General features: G+C 54.2%; 1 protein-coding gene across 3 annotated transcripts in view; it reads left to right on the top strand.

Annotated features, from left to right (window-relative positions):
- Nucleotides 1–362: 362 nt before the first annotated feature.
- LOC142497724 (uncharacterized) overlaps nucleotides 363–22995 on the top strand; it is a 63363-nt gene continuing 40730 nt past the window's right edge. For 2 of the 3 annotated variants that reach the window (XM_075605960.1, XM_075605952.1), the window contains exon 1: nucleotides 2948–3482. In XM_075605960.1, coding sequence (XP_075462075.1) covers nucleotides 3384–3482 — 99 coding nt within the window. In that variant the 5' untranslated portion in view covers nucleotides 2948–3383. Of the gene's footprint in view, nucleotides 787–2947; nucleotides 3483–22995 lie in introns of those variants that run through there. The other variant, XM_075605970.1, reaches the window with a different exon arrangement.

The following is a 22995-nucleotide window of genomic DNA, read 5'->3' as shown; positions in this document are numbered from 1 at the left end:
CTCCCTATTTAATCCATTATTTTAGTTCCTAATTCCTAAAAGAGTCTGTGCTACCTTGATCATTAAACATTAATCCTATCCTAGACCTATCCTAATCCTATTTTAAGAAAATTATATCCTACAGAACCTTAATCCATAATCTTACTTAATCTTACTTTAAACCTATGTTAAACTCTATTGATTACCTGCCTAACTACATCTAATGAAGTGACTTGTATTTTGCTACGAAACGCGTTAGAAAATGACTGTTTTTTAAACTGTTTTCGCTGCTGTTTGTTGCCACACATTTGCTAGTCATTTTTCTCTTCCATTTTTGGTGACGTCACTATGGGCGACGCACGCCGCTGACGCCTACACAGAAAGAAGCTTGGCTTTCGGCGACTTCACCTCCGCTGTTGAACCTGCCACCCAGGAGTCACACCAGTAACCTCACGCTGGTAGTGAGTCATTGATAAGTGGACTGTGGTCTCCCGGACAAGCAGTTTAGGTTCACTGCCATACACAGGACCTTACCATCTCCAATTTGGGAACTCTGTTCACCGCCCGTGTGGATTGTTCAATCCTTTACACGTTCTCCTGGAGGACTTCTAGTGCCCCTTGCTGTGGTGCCACCTACCTAGGATTTAAGGACATCTGCGGATCACCCCCGTTGCGTGACGAGAGAGGTTCCCCTTTCCTGATTGGTCCGTTTTTCTCTCCACATGGGAACCTCCTCTGTTTACATTTTTACTGGATGTACGCACCAAAGGACGGTACATACCAGCAACGACGGCACACACCAGCAATGTGAGTACAAATCTCCTTGTTTTTCATGAAGACTGAAATAACGAGAATTATACTTTAGGGTCATTGCCTACCTAAGGGGTTTATGGAGTCACCAAAGTTTTAACACTACAGTTGTTGACTCAGGTATTACTCCATTTATTGGCATGTTTTAACCCACCAATGAGTTCTTCTATCAAATCTATCAAGTTCAACAAACTGGTGTGTTACAGATACCTGTCCTTTATCCATTTTGAGACATTTATTAATCTATGGTGATGCTATCCCTTACTCAGATGCACTGATGCTTGATATCCTTTTCTCTATGGTTCACTGTATGATACTACTATTCAGGATGCTCGAGTATTAAGGATTTTTTCAAGTATTTAAGTTCGGGGGCTATCGCATTATTGTTCCACATTGATTTGTGACATTTTATTATATTTTTGGTGACACTTGACAAGTTGTTTTTAAAGTAATTCTTTTCACAATGGAACCTATGGAATCGGCTGTTGAGGATACTGAGACTATTACGACTAAGAACAACACATATTTACATAAATGCTCAGACAACACTGGACGTGCACGAAGAGCAGCATATGTATTTGAGGGCACTCAGTTACCATCTTGTGAGGACAGTATTGATTTATCCATGTATTTTCAAAGTTTGAAAAGGCTTTATCTCTCAATATTCTCCTTTGGTGGGACATTACTACCTTAGAAAATTATTTAAAAACAAAAAGGATACCCAGAGGGCTCTGAATAAAAAAAGACGCCATCGTTTGGGTTCCCATCAAAAGTTTTTGAGGAACATTGGATTAAGATACTAGATGATTGTTCCACTAAGCACATGGAGCTGATTGTACAATCAAAATTGGAAGAGAAAATTGTTTTGGAGAAAACCATTGAGACCCTTCAATGAGTTCTTCTATCAAATCTATCAAGTTCAAGAAACTGGTGTGTTACAGATACCTGTCCTTTATCCATTTTGAGACCTTTATTCATCTATGGTGATGCTATCCCTTACCCAGATGCACTGATGCTTCAGATCCTTCTATCTATGGTTCACTGTATTCTTAATTTGGTTACTGTATTCTTTATTTGGTTGAGATGTCAAACAAAAAAGTAATGGTTTAATTGCATGACAGTATTAAAAAGTAGTCAAGGCTATTTGGAAACAATTTTTAGAAGATGAATACTTTATTGATATGAAAACAGATGTTGCAAACCTGTTTTCCATAAAACAAATGTATAGGAAGTTTGTTACTTTTGAACACTTGAAATCTTAGTAACTAATATGTTTGTCATCTAGCTCCAGATATCTGAATAGGTTTGGCTGAATCTGTCCCAGCGGCCCTGTTCCATATGGACAACTTTTCAATATCATAGGATATCAAAGTCCTGGCAGCTTGGTCTGTGTCACCCTTCTCCTTTCACTCTGGGGACAGACACTCTAAATAGAAAGTGCCAGGAGGGTTTAAAAGCAAGCACTAGCTAAACCTGTTCTGGAGTCATGTAGCAAGCTCAAAGGATGTAGTCGCTCCTGTAACCCTTATTTCCCCCTTTCCCCCCCAATCTCTGATAGGGTCACCTTGGGAATCTAATGCTCAGGCTACGTGTCTCTGTGTGGTGCATTGCTGCTGGCAACAGGGGGCCCTGAGACTCCCGCGATGACATGGGGTAGAACAGGACAGGCTTCTGGGGTTGTGCCTCCGTCTCTTCTACTAGTGCAGCGCCTCCATCTCCTGCAGCCCCCAGCTGTATGGGGCGAAGTACCTACAAAGAGTTCTCCTTCCCCTCTTCCCGATACACTTCACTCTCAGGCAGGAGTATAGGCAAAAGTGCAAGATCTTTATTGGTCTCTATTCAGCAGCCAGATCACACTGTGTTCCTTCAGGATGTCCCTGACCTCACTCCCGGCCTACGGCACCAAGAGTGGGTCTAGCTCTTCCCCTACCCTCTAGGCAGGGTAGGAGGTATGGAGTGCACACTCTCACTCCCGTAGGGAGGCCTCAAGCCTGCCAGTCCTGGCAGCTTTGTCTGTGTCATCCTTGTCCCTCTCACTCTGGGGACAGACTCTCCAAATATGAAGTGGCAGTACACAAGGTAGCTCCAACAGGCACCACCCCTGTGTCTTCTGATTGGACACAGAGCCTGATGATCTGCCTTCACTGACTCACTGCACTGCCTGAAGTGGGGAAACCTCATGATTGCTCCTGGCAAACCTGCCCTTATGCAGGGATTACCGCCAGGAGGAGGGCAGATCTATAGCCCAAACCACACAGGGCTAAACTCCCTTACATTCAACCTGTTTGATGCAAGAGGCACTGGGACCCAGAAGAACAATCTGTATTATGATAGATTAAATGCACCTGCAAGAAAAAGAGGAGTAGGAATGGAAAGAAGAAAGTCACAGCTCAGTGGTCTGTCAGAGTTGGTAAATAAATAGCATCCATGGCAACATGTGTAGGAGGGGAGGGTTCAAGGCTTTGAAAGCTTACAATATATTCATATTGTGGGAACAGACGGCAGTATTATACTAGGCACTAGCCTTGGCAGGGAAAGTTGAGCATAAAGAAGAAGCAATAGTACTATACCCTGTTGCTGCAGAGGAGGGAAGCATGAACCGGAGGAGGGGATGGAGCAGGCTGCTAACTCTGCAGCGGTCTTGGCATCAAACAACCAAACTCATTCTCCTGCTTCTCATAATTTTAACCTTGGTAAGAATCTCCAACATAAATAATGACCGTGGTTGGAATATATATTTTTAATCGTATAAACAGCTTTTTGATGTAGATCATCAGGTGAAAAAAAAAACCCTAAACAGAAATTGATACCCATCTCATCAAGGCCTTGCAAAAACAATTACAAATATTGTTTAATACTAATTGCGTGACATATATGTACGCCCGGATATATACAGATGTACCAAATGATATTAAAGGCGCGTTGCAGTGGGACATGCATAATGCCAGTAGGAGAAGCCTCCAATTAAGCAGAATTTACACAAAAAGGGTGCAGGGTAGCATGTTATCGGAGCCACTGCAACGCGCCAGTCGATGCAATAACGTTTGCTACATCTATGTATACAGATGTGTGTGTGTGTGTGTGTGTGTGTGTGTGTGTATATAAATATATTTCATTAGTCAGTGAGTGCTGGAACTATTATTACTGTTTTGTAATTATTTAGGAGTAATTGGGTCCTTCTTTTGTTCCTCTATTTTGCACCCTGCATCTTGCGTAAGATTATCAGTGATTTTTTTGAGTGCTGTCTATCTTTATTCTCTCTCATTATTCAAACCTCGGTTACAGCAACAACTAAGCACACATCTGAATATGTGAGAAAACTGGTGTCCATAAAACTGCATACTGTATGCACAACGGTGTACTATCCTTACACTAAAAATCAGATTTATCTTATCCTGTAACCATTTCTACATACAGTATGTGTTTAAGTTGTTACAGTACTTGAAGGGAAGCTCTCAACCCAGGACAGCGCATTTATTTTAGACAATGGTAACAACCTCTCTAGATACACTGTATGGATACTCTAGTTATATTTTAAATACATCAATTTAAAAATAATAATAATTGGACTTTTAGGACAGTGAATTATAAAGTAGTGGGTACAATGTTTGTATCTATTGCATGCTGTTTTCTTCTGTGTGTGTTATGTGGCCCTGCTATAGGATGTTATGTCATGAAAGGTAAGTCAGATCACAAGTTCATACTTTGAATTGATGCATCCATTCCACACGTCCCAATCCTCCTTTCATGGGGTTCTCTAAACCGAGGCCATGGATATGGAATTGCTGCAGTACTGAAGCACAAAGCTGGTCTGTGCGACTATTTTTGGGATTGCACTCAACTATGGCCGGGCCTGTTTCTAAGCTGAGGGGGAAAAATTCTTAATTCGTACTATTTTTATTGAGTAATTATTTTGATGGAAGGATAGCCTGGTTTGAAGGAAGCATTTTGGTGCAGTTTTGCCAGACACGTGAACATCTAACTGTGTGAAATAAGTACAACTGATTGAATTATCATCCTTACTAAATCCAAATCCTCCAACAAGGATTCACGGTTTTAAAACAGCAGTTTAGGCTGATGGGCATTTAAAAATCTCTCTCCTTGTCCTTTCTTAATTATTTTTTTACATTCTGCTGCTTCGTTCAAGAGAGATAAGAGTTTGAAATATTAAGTGTCTGGGAGATAAATATGAAACTCTTCGCAAAGCCCAGTGCAGTCTAAAGGTTACCATGGTAACCTCAGAAGTTCGAGATCAAGACAATCCTTCTTCACCACTTCAAAGACATTTAAAAAGGAAAGAAGAGCACAACGTGCTCTAGGGGCAAGATATTAACATTTTTTGAGTTCAACTCATGCAGGCTTTGTAGGGGGGATTGCTGCTTTAAAGCAAAATGTTTCAATTAATAAACCTTTGTTAATCCAGCCATGGCCATGGACCATAACAGGTTGTTGAACTGCCTCCTGGAACAATAAGTATTTGCTGCAAGTATCTTAGCAGTGAGCCATGATTGCAGGCCACCTTTGTGTCATGAACCAATTCCTGAATCCTCATACCATACACTTAAAATCTGTCTGCTTCATACAATGAACACACAACGCAAGCAAGCTCTAACCCCAGAGTGCTACTGAGCGTGGCCAAATGTATACAACAAAAGACAGAAAAGCCCAATGCTACATCAAATGTGACAAAATATATAGTATATAGTTAAATACTTCAATAATAATATTAATCTCATGAGTAAGGGTCATTTAGTTAAACCCTTTGGCCAAAGCGTTATAAGCCTGCAAGCCATGTCAAGGCATAACCACATTTTTCAGATCCTAACACTAAACTGTTGAGACTTCTCTTATACCTCTGTTGGAGGGAGAATGACTGCAGTGAGTCTATCCATACAGCAACATGAAAAACCCTTCCCTACAATAAAAAGTGGGGAGGGGTTAGCTTAAACCCTGGGAGGCGGGGCCACTAACCGCCAAACTAACTGATACCAGTTGAAAATTGAAATATACAAACACACAACCCCATCAAGCTCTAAACCCAAGAATATTTAATGCATTTTATGTTTTGTTTGATATGGTCAGGCCTGTTTTTCAGGCAATCACTCAAGGGTCTACAGCAGGGATGGGCAACCTATTTTTCAATGTAGCCACAGGAGCGAATTATAAGTGAAAATAGCCTCACCATGCAAAAATTGTTATATATATATGTTTGTGTGTGTACACACACACACACACACACACACACACACACACACACACACACACACACACACACACACACACACTTAAGTTATGGTGAGTAAAAAAAGTGACAAAAACCCTCCACAGGAATATATATATCCATATAAGCTCCATGGGCTCCATGTGAATGGATATTCCAGGCAAAAGGTGGCACATTGTGTGCTCATTTGCAAGTCATTTCCCAGAATCCCTTGCTGCAGTGGGAGCACTGTATGCGAGGTGATAATGGTTGAAAGACAGGGTTGCAGACCTGTCTAAGACATGTGAATGTGCTCACAAGTGATATTCTTTATTGGATATATATATATATATACAGTGTTCGACAAATCACCCAAAAATCTACTCGCCCAACCAAAAAATCTACTCGCCCCTAGTCCCGCCCCCAACCCTAGTCCCGCCCCCAACCCCACTTTAAAATAAAATATATAAATAAAATACATTTAATAAATTCCTAGTCAGAACAACATTCGTTTTTGACATAAATGTATTTATTGTATTACATTATACTACAATTAGTCCTTGTTACGTGTGTGTGTGTAAATGTCGGATCTAGAAATAAAAGCCCGGTGTGAATGACTAGTTTCCTGAACCCCTTAACCAGTGTCTGGATGCCCCCGCTTCAGAATATCAAAAGCAGCAATCCCGCCTGGGATCTTACCTGATCCGCAGTCCCTCAATGTACAGGTACCTCATTCCCGCAATGTTATACATTGGAGGGGAGGTGTTCCCTACCTCTCTTCTGGGTTAGGGGGGGTTCCGATGTCTTCCGTGTGAAGCTTGAGTCAGATCTGGAAGAAAGCAGTATAGGTTATATCGGTGAAGTATAGGGCAAGTAAGATATATAGAGTAAATAAGAGATCCAGAGTGTGGGGGGAAGAGAGAGAGTGTGGGGGGGAGAGAGAGAGAGTGTGGGGGGGAGAGAGAGAGAGAGTGTGGGGGGGGGAGAGAGAGAGAGTGTGGGGGAGAGAGAGAGAGTGTGGGGGAGAGAGAGAGTGTGTGGGGGAGAGAGAGAGTGAGTGGGGGGGTGGAGAGAGTGTGGGGGAGAGAGAGTGTGGGGGGGGAGAGAGTGTGGGGGAGAGAGAGAGAGAGTGTGGGGGAGAGAAAGAGTGTGGGGGAGAGAGAGAGAGTGTGGGGGAGAGAGAGTGTGTGGGGGAGAGAGAGATTGTGTGGGGGAGAGAGAGAGTGTGTGGGGGAGGGAGAGAGAGTGTGGGGGAGAGAGAGCGAGTGAGTGAGAGTGTGAGAGTGGGGGAGAGAGAGTGTGAGAGTGGGGGAGAGAGTGAGTGTGAGAGTGGGGGAGAGAGAGAGTGTGTGAGAGTGGGGGAGAGAGAGAGTGTGAGTGGGGGAGAGAGAGAGTGTGGGGGGAGACACAGAGGGGAGAAACGGTGGGTGACACACAGAGGGTGGGTGATACAGAGAGAGAGAGAGGGTGACTGACTGGGGGGGGGTGACTGACTGACTGTGGGGGGTGACTGACCTGGGGGGTGACTGACTGGGGGGGGTGACTGACTGGGGGGGGTGACTGACTGGGGGAGATGGGGTGACTGACTGACTGGGGGGGAGAGGTTGACTTGCTTATTGGGGGGAAGAGGTTACTAATTGGGGGGGAGGTTACTGATTGGTGGGGTACCTCTGGTGTCACACACATACACATACTCCCATACACACATACACATTCATTCACACACACACACAAATTCTCACACACACACACACACACATTCTCCCACACACACACACACATTCTCACACACACACACACCCATACACAACCACACACACACACACACACACACAGGGGAGGAAAGGCCGTGACCAGCACCACGCTCCTCCCCCACCCACCTGCGCCCATCTCCTGCTCGTGGGGGGGGGGTGGCAGGCCGACATCCCCCCCCAATCAGCAGGGTGGGTGGGAGGCACGTGGCAAGGTATCCCCCAGCGGGCGCCCCAGGGGACAGTCAGCCCCGCCGTGGCCGCCACTGCCCTGCTCCCCTCGCCGGCATGTCGTCACAGTGCGCGGCCAAGCAGCTTTGCAGGTTGCTTCTTCCCCAGCCCGCGGCGACATGAAGCTGGTGGGGGGGAGGGGGGGGGCAGGCCGACATCCCCCACCTCATGCGGCGGCTGCGCCGTCATGAAGCTAGCTGGCGCATGGGAGGCACGTGGTGAGGGGTGAGGGCCGAGGCCCCCCCCGCACGCCAACCGGGCTGCAGCAGTGGGGACCTCCCGCCCCGGGCAGCGATCGGTGGATCGAGGGGAAGGGGACAGGAGGAGGGGAAGGGGACAGGAGTAGGGGACAGGAGCTAGGGATGGGGACAGGAGCAGGGGACAGGAACAGGGGACAGGAGCAGGGGACAGGAGCAGGGGATGGGGACAGGAGCAGGGGATGGGGACAGGAGCAGGGGATGGGGACAGGCACAGGGGACAGGAACAGGGGACAGGAGGAGGGGAAGGGGACAGGAGCAGGGGACGGGGACAGGCACAGGGGACAGGAACAGGGGACAGGAGGAGGGGAAGGGGACAGGAGCAGGGGACGGGGACAGGAACAGGGGACGGGGACAGGGGATGGGGACAGGAACAGGGGACAGGAGGAGGGGAAGGGGACAGGAGCAGGGGACAGGAGCAGGGGACAGGAGCAGGGGACAGGAGAGCTGCTGCGGTGGGGAGTAGGGAGCCATGTGGGGACCAGGGGGATAGCAGGGACGAGCAGAGGGGCCGCAGCATGGAGAGTACTTACCCTCCAACAGATGTCTGGGCAGAAAGAATGGCCGCTCGTTGGGGGCGGGCTCTTATAGAGCCTGGCCGAGCGCCCACAAAGCCTGGGAGCGCGTGGCAATCAGCTGTCAGGTAGGGGGAGTTTTTTTTTTGTTTTTTTTTCAGTGCGAGCAGGGAAAATTTCAGCGCGAGCAGGGAAATTTAAAAAAAAAACACGTGTGCTGCTTGGGCCAATATTTACTCGCCCGGGGGTTAAATCCACCCGCCCCGGGCGTGTAAATGTATAGCATTGTCGAACACTGTATACTGCACCGACACACTTTATTCGAGCAAATACCCAGTATGTACCTGGCAGATACCTGGAATGCGCCGCTCCTCACCTCTGACAAGCCCCGTTGCGTTTGCCTTCCCAGCCTGGGTTCATGCCTGGCTGACGGGCGGCTGATCTGTTAAATGATAATGATTAGGATTTAATAGGCTGCAATGCTTCGCGTGTCTACCAGATGGCAACAATTCATGAATTGTAATGCAGTATCTTACTATATATAATTGAAAGCACTGTATGTTTGCCTGCCTGGATGTCCGGTGTCCCTAGGGGAAATCTCATTGGTCCCTTGGGCCGCCCGCCCCCGCACACCTCTCATTGGCCTGAGGCGGAGTGACGGGCCAAAGGGGACGGACGGGGACACACACACAGACACACACACACAGACACACACACAGACACACACACAGACACACACACAGACACACACACAGACACACACACACACACACTCTCTCTCTCCCCCCCGTCAGTTGGACCGCAGCTCACCTTCCACACACCCCCCCCTCCTCTCCCGGTGCCCCTCACTCTCTCCCCCCTCCCCCCTCACTCTCTCCCCCCTCCCCCTCACTCTCTCCCCCCTCCCCCTCACTCTCTCCCCCTCCCCCTCACTCTCTCCCCCTCCCCCTCACTCTCTCCCCCCTCCCCACCTCACCCAAATCCCACGCTCCGCATCATCCCCAGCCGCACCATCACCCTCACCGTGCGCCGCGGAGGAAGCGCGGCCCTCCTGCTCAGCTGCAAACTACAGGCTCCTCCCCCCTCGCGGCGCGGCCCGGGCCTCCTGCTCTCCCCCTCACGTGCGCCGATCCCAGAGAGGGGAAGCGCGGCCCGGGCCTCCTGCTCTCCCCCTCACGTGCGCCGATCCCGGAGAGGGGAAGCGCGGCCCGGGCCTCCTGCTCTCCCCCTCACGTGCGCCGATCCCGGAGAGGGGAAGCGCGGCCCGGGCCTCCTGCTCTCCCCCTCACGTGCGCCGATCCCGGAGAGGGGAAGCGCGGCCTGGGCCTCCTGCTCTCCCCCTCACGTGCGCCGCTCCCGGAGAGGGGAAGCGCGGCCCGGGCCTCCTGCTCTCCTCCTCACGTGCGCCGCTCCGGAGAGGGGAAGCGCGGCCCGGGTCTCCTGCTCTCCCCCTCACGTGCGCCGGCTCCCAGACGGAGGGGAAGCGCGGCCCGGGCCTCCTGCCACTCTTGCCCCCCGGGGTCAAGGTAAGTCACCCACCGTCTCCCACCCACGCACTGTCACCCAGTCACCCACCCACACACCCACCCAGTCACCCACCCACTTTCACCCAGTCACCCACCCACCCACTCAGTCACCCACCCACCCACTCAGTCACCCACCCACCCACTCAGTCACCCACCCACTCAGTCACCCACCCACTCAGTCAACTCAGTCACCCACTCACTCAGTCACCCACCCACTCAGTCACCCACCCACTCAGTCACCCACCCACTCAGTCACCCACCCACTCAGTCAGTCACCCACTCAGTCAGTCACCCAGTCACCCACCCATTCAGTCAGTCAGTCACCCACTCACCCACCCAGTCAGTCTCCCACTCACCCACCCAGTCAGTCTCCCACTCACCCACCCAGTCAGTCACCCACTCACCCACCCAGTCAGTCACCCACTCACCCACCCAGTCAGTCTCCCACTCACCCACCCAGTCAGTCTCCCACTCACCCACCCAGTCAGTCTCCCACTCACCCACCCAGTCAGTCTCCCACTCACCCACCCAGTCACCCAGTCAGTCACCCACCCAGTCAGTCACCCACTCACCCACCCAGTCAGTCACCCACTCACCCACCCAGTCAGTCACCCACTCACCCACCCAGTCAGTCACCCACTCACCCACCCAGTCAGTCTCCCACTCACCCACCCAGTCAGTCTCCCACTCACCCACCCAGTCAGTCTCACACTCACCCACCCAGTCAGTCTCCCACTCACCCACCCAGTCAGTCTCCCACTCACCCACCCAGTCAGTCTCCCACCCACCCACCCACTCAGTCACCCACCCACCCACTCAGTCACCCACCCCACCCACTCAGTCACCCACCCACTCAGTCACCCACCCACTCAGTCACCCACCCACTCAGTCACCCACCCACTCAGTCACCCACTCACGCAGTCACCCACTCACTCAGTCACCCACCCACTCACCCAGTCACCCACTCACTCAGTCACTCACTCAGTCACCCACCCACTCAGTCACCCACCCACTCAGTCACCCACCCACTCAGTCACCCACCCACTCAGTCAGTCACCCACTCAGTCAGTCACCCACTCAGTCAGTCACCCACCCATTCAGTCAGTCAGTCACCCACTCACCCACCCAGTCAGTCTCCCACTCACCCACCCAGTCAGTCTCCCACTCACCCACCCAGTCAGTCACCCACTCACCCACCCAGTCAGTCACCCACTCACCCACCCAGTCAGTCTCCCACTCACCCACCCAGTCAGTCTCCCACTCACCCACCCAGTCAGTCTCCCACTCACCCACCCAGTCAGTCTCCCACTCACCCACCCAGTCAGTCTCCCACTCACCCACCCAGTCACCCAGTCAGTCACCCACCCAGTCACCCAGTCAGTCACCCACTCACCCACCCAGTCAGTCACCCACTCACCCACCCAGTCAGTCTCCCACTCACCCACCCAGTCAGTCTCCCACTCACCCACCCAGTCAGTCTCACACTCACCCACCCAGTCAGTCTCACACTCACCCACCCAGTCAGTCTCCCACTCACCCACCCAGTCAGTCTCCCACTCACCCACCCAGTCAGTCTCCCACTCACCCACCCATTCAGTCTCCCACTCACCCACCCAGTCTCACCCAAAACCACCCACCCAGTCTCACCCAAAACCACCCACCCAGTCACTGACCCCACCTACCCACTCACCGACCCTGAAAAAGTCACCCAGTCACCGACCCACCCACCGACCCAAAGTCACCCACCCACCCACCGACCCAAAGTCACCCACCAACCCAAAGTCACCCACCCACCCACCGACCCAAAGTGACCCACCCACCGACCCAAAGTCACCCACCCACCGACCCAAAGTCACCCACCCACCAACCCAAAGTCATCCACCCACCGACCCAAGTCACCCACCCACCGACCCAACTCACCCACCCAACCACGACCCAAAGTCACCCACCGACCCAAAGTCACCCACCCACCGACACAAAGTCAAACTGACCCAAAGTCACCCACCCACCCACCGACCCAAAGTCATACACCCACCCACCGACCCAAAGTCACCCACCCACCGACCCAAAGTCACCCACCCACCGACCCAAAGTCACACACCCACCGACCCAAAGTCAAACCGACCCAATGTCACCCACCCACCGACCCAAAGTCACCCACCCACCGACCCAAAGTCAAACCGACCCAAAGTCACCCACCCAGTCACCCACCCACCGACCCAAAGTCAAACCGACCCAAAGTCACCCACCCAGTCACCGACCCACTCAGTCACCAACCCACCCACCCACTCAGTCAAGTGTCACCCACCCACCCACACACTCAGTCAACTCACTCACCCACCTAGCTGTCATGGGGGGGGGGGAAAGCCCAACCCTGTCGTACGCCCCCCCAAAATTACATCCCGGGCAACGCCGGGTCTCTCAGCTAGTATATATATATACTGTGCAGTATTGCAGCCAGCGGGAATAAAATGCTTCAATCCCTGCCTTGAAAATACCTCAATGCACTCGGGCAGAAAACAGTCACAAACCTCAATACACCCGGGTATACCCGAATTCGTGGGAGTAGCCGAGCTCGAAAAAAGTGTGTCGCCAGTGTATATATATAATATATATATATATATATATATATATATATATATATATATATATATATATATATACTAGCTGAGAGACCCGGCGTTGCCCGGGATGTAATTTTGGGGGGGCGTACGACAGGGTTGGGCTTTCCCCCCCCCCATGACAGCTAGGTGGGTGAGTGAGTTGACTGAGTGTGTGGGTGGGTGGGTGACACTTGACTGAGTGGGTGGGTGGGTTGGTGACTGAGTGGGTCGGTGACTGGGTGGGTGACTTTGGGTCGGTTTGACTTTGGGTCGGTGGGTGGGTGACTGGGTGGGTGACTTTGGGTCGGTTTGACTTTGGGTCGGTGGGTGGGTGACTTTGGGTCGGTGGGTGGGTGACATTGGGTCGGTTTGACTTTGGGTCGGTGGGTGTGTGACTTTGGGTCGGTGGGTGGGTGACTTTGGGTCGGTGGGTGGGTGACTTTGGGTCGGTGGGTGGGTGTATGACTTTGGGTCGGTGGGTGGGTGGGTGACTTTGGGTCAGTTTGACTTTGTGTCGGTGGGTGGGTGACTTTGGGTCGGTGGGTGACTTTGGGTCGTGGTTGGGTGGGTGAGTTGGGTCGGTGGGTGGGTGACTTGGGTCGGTGGGTGGATGACTTTGGGTTGGTGGGTGGGTGACTTTGGGTCGGTGGGTGGGTGACTTTGGGTGGGTGGGTGGGTGACTTTGGGTCGGTGGGTGGGTGGGTGACTTTGGGTCGGTGGGTGACTTTGGGTCGGTGGGTGGGTGGGTGACTTTGGGTCGGTGGGTGGGTCGGTGACTGGGTGACTTTTTCAGGGTCGGTGAGTGGGTAGGTGGGGTCAGTGACTGGGTGGGTGGTTTTGGGTGAGACTGGGTGGGTGGTTTTGGGTGAGACTGGGTGGGTGAGTGGGAGACTGAATGGGTGGGTGAGTGGGAGACTGACTGGGTGGGTGAGTGGGAGACTGACTGGGTGGGTGAGTGTGAGACTGACTGGGTGGGTGAGTGTGAGACTGACTGGGTGGGTGAGTGTGAGACTGACTGGGTGGGTGAGTGGGAGACTGACTGGGTGGGTGAGTGGGAGACTGACTGGGTGGGTGAGTGGGAGACTGACTGGGTGGGTGAGTGGGTGACTGACTGGGTGACTGGGTGGGTGACTGACTGGGTGACTGGGTGGGTGAGTGGGAGACTGACTGGGTGGGTGAGTGGGTGACTGACTGGGTGGGTGAGTGGGTGACTGACTGGGTGGGTGAGTGGGTGACTGGGTGAGTGGGTGACTGGGGTGAGGGTGACTGACTGGGTGACTGACTGGGTGACTGACTGGGTGACTGGGTGGGTGACTGACTGGGTGACTGGGTGGGTGAGTGGGAGACTGACTGGGTGGGTGAGTGGGAGACTGACTGGGTGGGTGAGTGGGAGACTGACTGGGTGGGTGAGTGGGAGACTGACTGGGTGGGTGAGTGGGAGACTGACTGGGTGGGTGAGTGGGAGACTGACTGGGTGGGTGAGTGGGTGACTGACTGGGTGGGTGAGTGGGTGACTGACTGGGTGGGTGAGTGGGAGACTGACTGGGTGGGTGAGTGGGTGACTGACTGACTGAATGGGTGGGTGACTGGGTGACTGACTGAGTGGGTGAACTGACTGAATGGGTGGGTGACTGGGGTGACTGACTGAGTGGGTGACTGACTGAGTGGGTGGGTGACTGAGTGGGTGGGTGACTGAGTGGGTGGGTGACTGAGTGGGTGGGTGACTGAGTGGGTGGGGTGACTGAGTGTGGGTGGGTGACTGAGTGAGTGACTGAGTGAGTGGGTGACTGGGTGAGTGGGTGGGTGACTGAGTGAGTGGGTGACTGAGTGGGTGGGTGACTGAGTGGGTGGGTGACTGAGTGGGTGGGTGACTGAGTGGGTGGGTGACTGAGTGGGTGGGGTGGGTGACTGAGTGGGTGGGTGGGTGACTGAGTGGGTGCGGTGGGAGACTGACTGGGTGGGTGAGTGGGAGACTGACTGGGTGGGTGAGTGGGAGACTGACTGGGTGGGTGAGTGGGAGACTGACTGGGTGGGTGAGTGTGAGACTGACTGGGTGGGTGAGTGGGAGACTGACTGGGTGGGTGAGTGGGTGACTGGACTGGGTGGGTGAGTGGGTGACTGACTGGGTGGGTGAGTGGGTGACTGACTGGGTGGGTGAGTGGGTGACTGACTGGGGTGGGTGAGTGGGTGACTGACTGGGTGGTGTGAGTGGGTGACTGACTGGGTGACTGGGTGGGTGACTGACTGGGTGACTGGGTGGGTGAGTGGGAGACTGACTGGGTGGGTGAGTGGGAGACTGACTGGGGGGTGTGACTGGGAGACTGACTGGGTGGGTGAGTGGGAGGACTGACTGGGTGGGGTGAGTGGGTGACTGACTGGGTGGGTGAGTGGGTGACTGACTGGGTGGGTGAGTGGGGAGACTGACTGGGTGGGTGAGTGGGAGACTGACTGGGTGGGTGAGTGGGTGACGACTGACTGACTGATGGGTGGGTGACTGGGTGACTGACTGAGTGGGTGGGTGACTGAGTGGGGTGGGTGACTGAGTGGGTGGGGTGACTGAGTGGGTGGGTGACTGAGTGGGGTGGGTGACTGAGTGGGTGGGTGACTGAGTGGGTGGGTGACTGAGTGAGTGACTGAGTGAGTGGGTGGACTGGGTGAGTGGGTGGGTGACTGAGTGAGTGGGTGACTGAGTTAGTGGGTGACTGAGTGAGTGGGTGACTGGAGTGGGTGGGTGACTGAGTGGGTGGGTGACTGAGTGGGTGGGACTGACTGAGTGGGGTGGGTGACTGAGTGGGTGGGTGGGTGACTGAGTGGGTGGGTGGGTGACTGAGTGGGTGGGTGGGAGGACTGACTGGGTGGGGTGAGTGGGAGACTGACTGGGTGGGGTGAGTGGGAGACTGACTGGGTGGGTGAGTGGGAGACTGACTGGGTGGGTGAGTGTGAGACTGACTGGGTGGGTGAGTGGGAGACTGACTGGGTGGGTGAGTGGGTGACTGACTGGGTGGGTGAGTGGGTGACTGACTGGGTGGGGGTGAGTGGGTGACTGACTGGGTGGGTGAGTGGGTGACTGACTGGGTGGGTGAGGTGGGTGACTGACTGGGTGACTGGGTGGGTGAGGTGGAGACTGACTGGGTGGGTGAGTGGGAGACTGACTGGGTGGGTGAGTGGGAGACTGGTGGGTGAGTGGGAGACTGACTGGGTGGGTGAGTGGGAGACTGACTGGGTGGGTGGGTGGGGTGACTGACTGGGTGGTTGAGTGGGTGACTGACTGGGTGGGTGAGTGGGTGACTGACTGGGTGGGTGAGTGGGAGACTGACTGGGTGGGTGAGTGGGAGACTGACCTGGGTGGGTGAGTGGGTGACTGACTGACTGAATGGGTGGGTGACTGGGTGACTGACTGAGTGGGTGACTGACTGAGTGGGGTGGGGTGGACTGAGTGGGTGGGTGACTGAGTGGGTGACTGAGTGGGTGGGTGACTGAGTGGGTGAGGTGGACTGAGTGGGTGGGTGACTGAGTGAGTGACTGAGTGAGTGGGTGACTGAGTTGACTGAGTGGGTGGGTGACTGAGTGGGTGGGTGACTGAGTGGGTGGGTGGGTGACTGAGTGGGTGGGTGGTGACTGAGTGGGTGGGTGGGTGACTGGGTGAAAGTGGGTGGGTGACTGGGTGGGTGTGTGGGTGGGTGACTGGGTGGGTGGGTGGGTGACTGGGTGAAAGTGGGTGGTGACTGGGTGGGTGTGTGGGTGGGTGACTGGGTGACAGTGCGTGGGTGGGAGACGGTGGTGTGACTTACCTTGACCCCGGGGGGCAAGAGTGGCAGGAGGCCCGCGGCCGCGCTTCCCCTCCGTCTGGGAGCCGGCGCACCGTGAGGGGGGAGAGCAGGAGACCCGGGCCGCGCTTCCCCTCTCCGGAGCGGCGCACGTGAGGAGGAGAGCAGGAGGCCCGGGCCGCGCTTCCCCTCTCCGGGAGCGGCGCACGTGAGGGGGGAGAGCAGGAGGCCCAGGCCCGCGCTTCCCCTCTCCGGGATCGGCGCACGTGAGGGGGAGAGCAGGAGGCCCGGGCCGCGCTTCCCCTCTCCGGGATCGGCGCACGTGAGGGGAGAGCAGGAGGCCCGGGCCGCGCTTCCCCTCTCCGGGATCGGCGCACGTGAGGGGGAGAGCAGGAGGCCCGGGCCGCGCTTCCCCTCTCCGGGATCGGCGCACGTGAGGGGGAGAGCAGGAGGCCCGGGCCGCGCTTCCCCTCTCCGGGATCGGCGCACGTGAGGGGGAGAGCAGGAGGCCCCGGGCCGCGCTTCCCCTCTCCGGGATCGGCGCACGTGAGGGGGAGAGCAGGAGGCCCGGGCCGCGCTTCCCCTCTCCGGGATCGGCGCACGTGAGGGGGAGAGCAGGAGGCCCGGGCCGCGCTTCCCCTCTCCGGGATCGGCGCACGTGAGGGGGAGAGCAGGAGGCCCGGGCCGCGCCGCGAGGGGGGAGGAGCCTGTAGTTTGCAGCTGAGCAGGAGGGCCGCGCTTCCTCGCGGCGCACGGTGAGGGTGATGGTGCGGCTGGGGATGATGCGGAGCGTGGGGATTTGGGTGAGGTGGGGAGGGGGGAGAGAGTGAGGGTGAGGGGGAGGGGGGAGAGAGTGAGGGGGAGGGGAGGGAGAGAGTGAGGGGGAGGGGGGGGAGAGAGTGAGGGGCACCGGGAGAGGAGGGGGGGGGGTGTGTGGAAGGTGAGCTGCGGTCCAACTGACGGGGGGGGAGAGAGAGAGTGTGTGTGTGTGTGTGTGTGTGTCTGTGTGTGTGTCTGTGTGTGTGTCTGTGTGTGTGTCTGTGTGTGTGTCCCCCGTCCGTCCCCCTTTGGCCCGTCACTCCGCCTCAGGCCAATGAGAGGTGTGCGGGGGCGGGCGGCCCAAGGGACCAATGAGATTTCCCCTAGGGACACCGGACATCCAGGCAGGCAAACATACAGTGCTTTCAATTATATATAGTAAGATATATATATATATATATATATATTTTTTTTTTTTTTCTTGGAAGACCTTAATAGGACTATCACAACATGAATGTTTTGGATGTCACCTGTGGGTCTTTCTTATGTATTAGTGCTTATGTGCAAAATCCTGCTGAATGTCACAAATTGAACAAAACATTGCTATTTTTCTTCAAAGAAAGCTCTCATAAGATTACATGTGTGTCTGTAGATGTTTTAGCATTTCATGCATTTACTTTGCTGGTAACTCTGTGCGTGTGTGGCATGTGTTACTCTGTGCATGTGTGGCGTGTGTTACTCTGTGCGTGTGTGGCATGTGTTACTCTGTGTGTGTGGCGTGTGTTACTCTGTGTGTGTGGCGTGTGTTACTCTGTGCGTGTGTTGCGTGTGTTACTCTGTGTGTGTGTGTGGCGTGTGTTACTCTGTGCGTGTGTGTGTGGCGTGTGTTACTCTGTGCGTGTGTGGCGTGTGTTACTCTGTGTGTGTGGCGTGTGTTACTCTGTGCGTGTGTGGCGTGTGTTACTCTGTGCGTGTGTGGCATGTGTTACTCTGTGTGTGTGTGTGTGGCGTGTGTTACTCTGTGCGTGTGTGTGTGGCGTGTGTTACTCTGTGCGTGTGTGGCATGTGTTACTCTGTGTGTGTGGCTTGTGTTACTCTGTGCGTGTGTGGGGTGTGTTACTCTGTGTGTGTGGCGTGTGTTACTCTGTGTGTGTGTGTGTGTGTGTGGCGTGTGTTACTCTGTGCGTGTGTGGCGTGTGTTACTCTGTGCGTGTGTGGCGTGTGTTACTCTGTGCGTGTGTGGCGTGTGGTTACTCTGTGTGTGTGTGGCGTGTGTTACTACTGTATGTGCGTGTGTGTGTGGCGTGTGTTACTCTGTGCGTGTGTGGCATGTGTTACTCTGTGCGTGTGTGGCGTGTGTTACTCTGTATGTGTGTGTGTGTGGCGTATGTTACTCTGTACGTGTGTGTGGCATGTGTTACTCTGTGCGTGTGTATCATGTGTTACTCTGTGTGTGTGGCGTGTGTTACTCTGTGCGTGTGTGGCGTGTGTTACTCTGTGTGTGTGTGTGTGGTGTGTGTGTGTGTGTGTGTGTGTGTGTGTGGCGTGTGTTACTCTGTGCGTGTGTGGCGTGTGTTACTCTGTGCATGTGTGGCTTGTGTTACTCTGTGTTTGCTCCATTTCTTATTCTTCTCTTTTCTCTTTTGCCAGCTTCCACAAAGCAGAATCAGTAACAAAGTTCAAACTAATTCAATGGATGAAATGTCTTTAAAGAGGGACTCCGAGGGTCCATTTAAAAAAAAAAAAGTTTGTGTGCCGAGCACGCGCATGTTACATGAAACTTCTTTGTCTTTTGTCACTGTTTTGTCACAGAAATTGTATTTGTGATGGTGATGTTTTTAATTAAAAATAAAAACACAATTTCAGTGCCAAAACGCAAAGAAGTCGAACGCGTGTTTTAGCTATTCGCACTTCTCTAATTATCGTAACTGTGAATTCCTTGTATGTGTCAGTGTGTGTGTCTGTGTATGTGTCAGTAAGTGTGTTTCTGTGTGTATGTGTCAATTTGTTTGTGTGTGTGTCTCTGTGTGTGTGTCAATTTGTTTGTGTGTGTGTCTATGTGTGTGTGTCAATTTGTTTGTGTGTGTGTCTCTGTGTGTGTGTGGTCTGCGTGTACTGCTGCTTGGGCGCCGGTGCCTTCTGCGCAGGCGTGCCGAGCCGGAGCCGGCACCTACTGCACAGGCTTACCCAGCCGGAGGGTGTGCCAACTGCGCAGTCTCCGTGTGCTGATGCCTTTGCGCAGACGCGCCAAGCCAGCACCTACTGTGCAGGCATGCCCAGCCAGCGCCGGCGCCAGCCATTGCCAATGGCTCCTGCGCATGTGCGCTGAGCTGGCAACACTGATGGCCTCTTCTGCCAGCAGTGACGTCACTTCCATGGCTGCATTTCCGTCACCATCAAGGTGATTTACTCCAAGGCAAATTTTCATTTCGTAGGTATGCCAGCAAAGAAGTTTCACTTAAAAAGTTTGAAGCAGGGGGTCTGCGAAGCTGAACCGTGTTAATTTCAGCTTTAGGGACGCTCTGCTTCCCGGGATACTTACCTGTGTAGGGGTTGCCAGTAATAGTGCATACGGGGATATTTGGGGCTAAAGAAATGGCATCTTTAAAGCTCCTGCATCCGGTGATCCACTAGGAAGTCATGACGTCATCTTTTGCCGTTTCCTATTGGCCCACGTGATGCAGGTCATTTAAAAAGAAGAGATACCGTTAGCCCCTATGGAGGTAAGTATATTGGGAAGCAGGGGATCCCTGGAGCTGAAATGAACACGGTTCAGCTTCGGAGACCCTTCTGCTTTATTCTGATTTTAAAATTAATAAATGGACAATAGGGGTGATTCTTTAATTGGGTTTTCTGCGTGTGTGTGACATTTGCGTGTCATTACCCAGAATCCATGTCTGCAGTTTAACCACTGTAGGAACATGGGAACATAGGGTGAATGAAGCAGGTTGAGAGACCTGGGAAATATATATACAGATGCCCTTCTTTATCTTTATTATACTGTACCTCTTATGGTAGATATATATATATATATATATACTAGCTGAGAGACCCGGCGTTGCCCGGGATGTAATTTTGGGGGGGCGTACGACAGGGTTGGGCTTTCCCCCCCCCCCATGACAGCTAGGTGGGTGAGTGAGTTGACTGAGTGTGTGGGTGGGTGGGTGACACTTGACTGAGTGGGTGGGTGGGTTGGTGACTGAGTGGGTCGGTGACTGGGTGGGTGACTTTGGGTCGGTTTGACTTTGGGTCGGTGGGTGGGTGACTGGGTGGGTGACTTTGGGTCGGTTTGACTTTGGGTCGGTGGTGGGTGACTTTGGGTCGGTGGGTGGGTGACATTGGGTCGGTTTGACTTTGGGTCGGTGGGTGTGTGACTTTGGTCGGTGGGTGGGTGACTTTGGGTCGGTGGGTGGGTGACTTTGGGTCGGTGGGTGGGTGTATGACTTTGGGTCGGTGGGTGGGTGGGTGACTTTGGGTCAGTTTGACTTTGTGTCGGTGGGTGGGTGACTTTGGGTCGGTGGGTGACTTTGGTCGTGGTTGGGTGGGTGAGTTGGGTCGGTGGGTGGGTGACTTGGGTCGGTGGGTGGATGACTTTGGGTTGGTGGGTGGGTGACTTTGGGTCGGTGGGTGGGTGACTTTGGGTCGGTGGGTGGGTGACTTTGGGTCGGTGGGTGGGTGGGTGACTTTGGGTCGGTGGGTGACTTTGGGTCGGTGGGTGGGTGGGTGACTTTGGGTCGGTGGGTGGGTCGGTGACTGGGTGACTTTTTCAGGGTCGGTGAGTGGGTAGGTGGGGTCAGTGACTGGGTGGGTGGTTTTGGGTGAGACTGGGTGGGTGGTTTTGGGTGAGACTGGGTGGGTGAGTGGGAGACTGAATGGGTGGGTGAGTGGGAGACTGACTGGGTGGGTGAGTGGGAGACTGACTGGGTGGGTGAGTGGGAGACTGACTGGGTGGGTGAGTGTGAGACTGACTGGGTGGGTGAGTGTGAGACTGACTGGGTGGGTGAGTGGGAGACTGACTGGGTGGGTGAGTGGGAGACTGACTGGGTGGGTGAGTGGGTGACTGACTGGGTGGGTGAGTGGGTGACTGACTGGGTGGGTGAGTGGGTGACTGACTGGGTGGGTGAGTGGGTGACTGACTGGGTGGGTGAGTGGGTGACTGACTGGGTGACTGGGTGGGTGACTGACTGGGTGACTGGGTGGGTGAGTGGGAGACTGACTGGGTGGGTGAGTGGGAGACTGACTGGGTGGGTGAGTGGGAGACTGACTGGGTGGGTGAGTGGGAGACTGACTGGGTGGGTGAGTGGGTGACTGACTGGGTGGGTGAGTGGGTGACTGACTGGGTGGGTGAGTGGGAGACTGACTGGGTGGGTGAGTGGGAGACTGACTGGGTGGGTGAGTGGGTGACTGACTGACTGAATGGGTGGGTGACTGGGTGACTGACTGAGTGGGTGACTGACTGAGTGGGTGACTGACTGAGTGGGTGGGTGACTGAGTGGGTGGGTGACTGAGTGGGTGGGTGACTGAGTGGGTGGGTGACTGAGTGAGTGACTGAGTGAGTGGGTGACTGGGTGAGTGGGTGGGTGACTGAGTGAGTGGGTGACTGAGTGAGTGGGTGACTGAGTGAGTGGGTGACTGAGTGGGTGGGTGACTGAGTGGGTGGGTGACTGAGTGGGTGGGTGGGTGACTGAGTGGGTGGGTGGGTGACTGAGTGGGTGGGTGGGAGACTGACTGGGTGGGTGAGTGGGAGACTGACTGGGTGGGTGAGTGGGAGACTGACTGGGTGGGTGAGTGTGAGACTGACTGGGTGGGTGAGTGGGAGACTGACTGGGTGGGTGAGTGGGAGACTGACTGGGTGGGTGAGTGGGTGACTGACTGGGTGGGTGAGTGGGTGACTGACTGGGTGGGTGAGTGGGTGACTGACTGGGTGGGTGAGTGGGTGACTGACTGGGTGGGTGAGTGGGTGACTGACTGGGTGACTGGGTGGGTGACTGACTGGGTGACTGGGTGGGTGAGTGGGAGACTGACTGGGTGGGTGAGTGGGAGACTGACTGGGTGGGTGAGTGGGAGACTGACTGGGTGGGTGAGTGGGAGACTGACTGGTGGGTGAGTGGGTGACTGACTGGGTGGGTGAGTGGGTGACTGACTGGGTGGGTGAGTGGGAGACTGACTGGGTGGGTGAGTGGGAGACTGACTGGGTGGGTGAGTGGGTGACTGACTGACTGAATGGGTGGGTGACTGGGTGACTGACTGAGTGGGTGACTGGACTGTAGTGGGTGGGTGACTGAGTGGGTGGGTGACTGAGTGGGTGGGTGACTGAGTGGGTGGGTGACTGAGTGGGTGGGTGACTGAGTGGGTGGGTGACTGAGTGGGTGGGTGACTGAGTGAGTGACTGAGTGAGTGGGTGACTGAGTTGACTGAGTGGGTGGGTGACTGAGTGGGTGGGTGACTGAGTGGGTGGGTGACTGAGTGGGTGGGTGGGTGACTGAGTGGGTGGGTGGGTGACTGAGTGGGTGGGTGGGTGACTGAGTGGGTGGGTGGGTGACTGGGTGAAAGTGGGTGGGTGACTGGGTGGGTGTGTGGGTGGGTGACTGGGTGAC

Source organism: Ascaphus truei, chromosome 1 (genome assembly GCF_040206685.1).
Source record: "Ascaphus truei isolate aAscTru1 chromosome 1, aAscTru1.hap1, whole genome shotgun sequence".
NCBI classification, from domain to species: Eukaryota; Metazoa; Chordata; class Amphibia; order Anura; family Ascaphidae; genus Ascaphus; species Ascaphus truei.
This window is presented reverse-complemented; position numbering and strand designations above follow the sequence as displayed.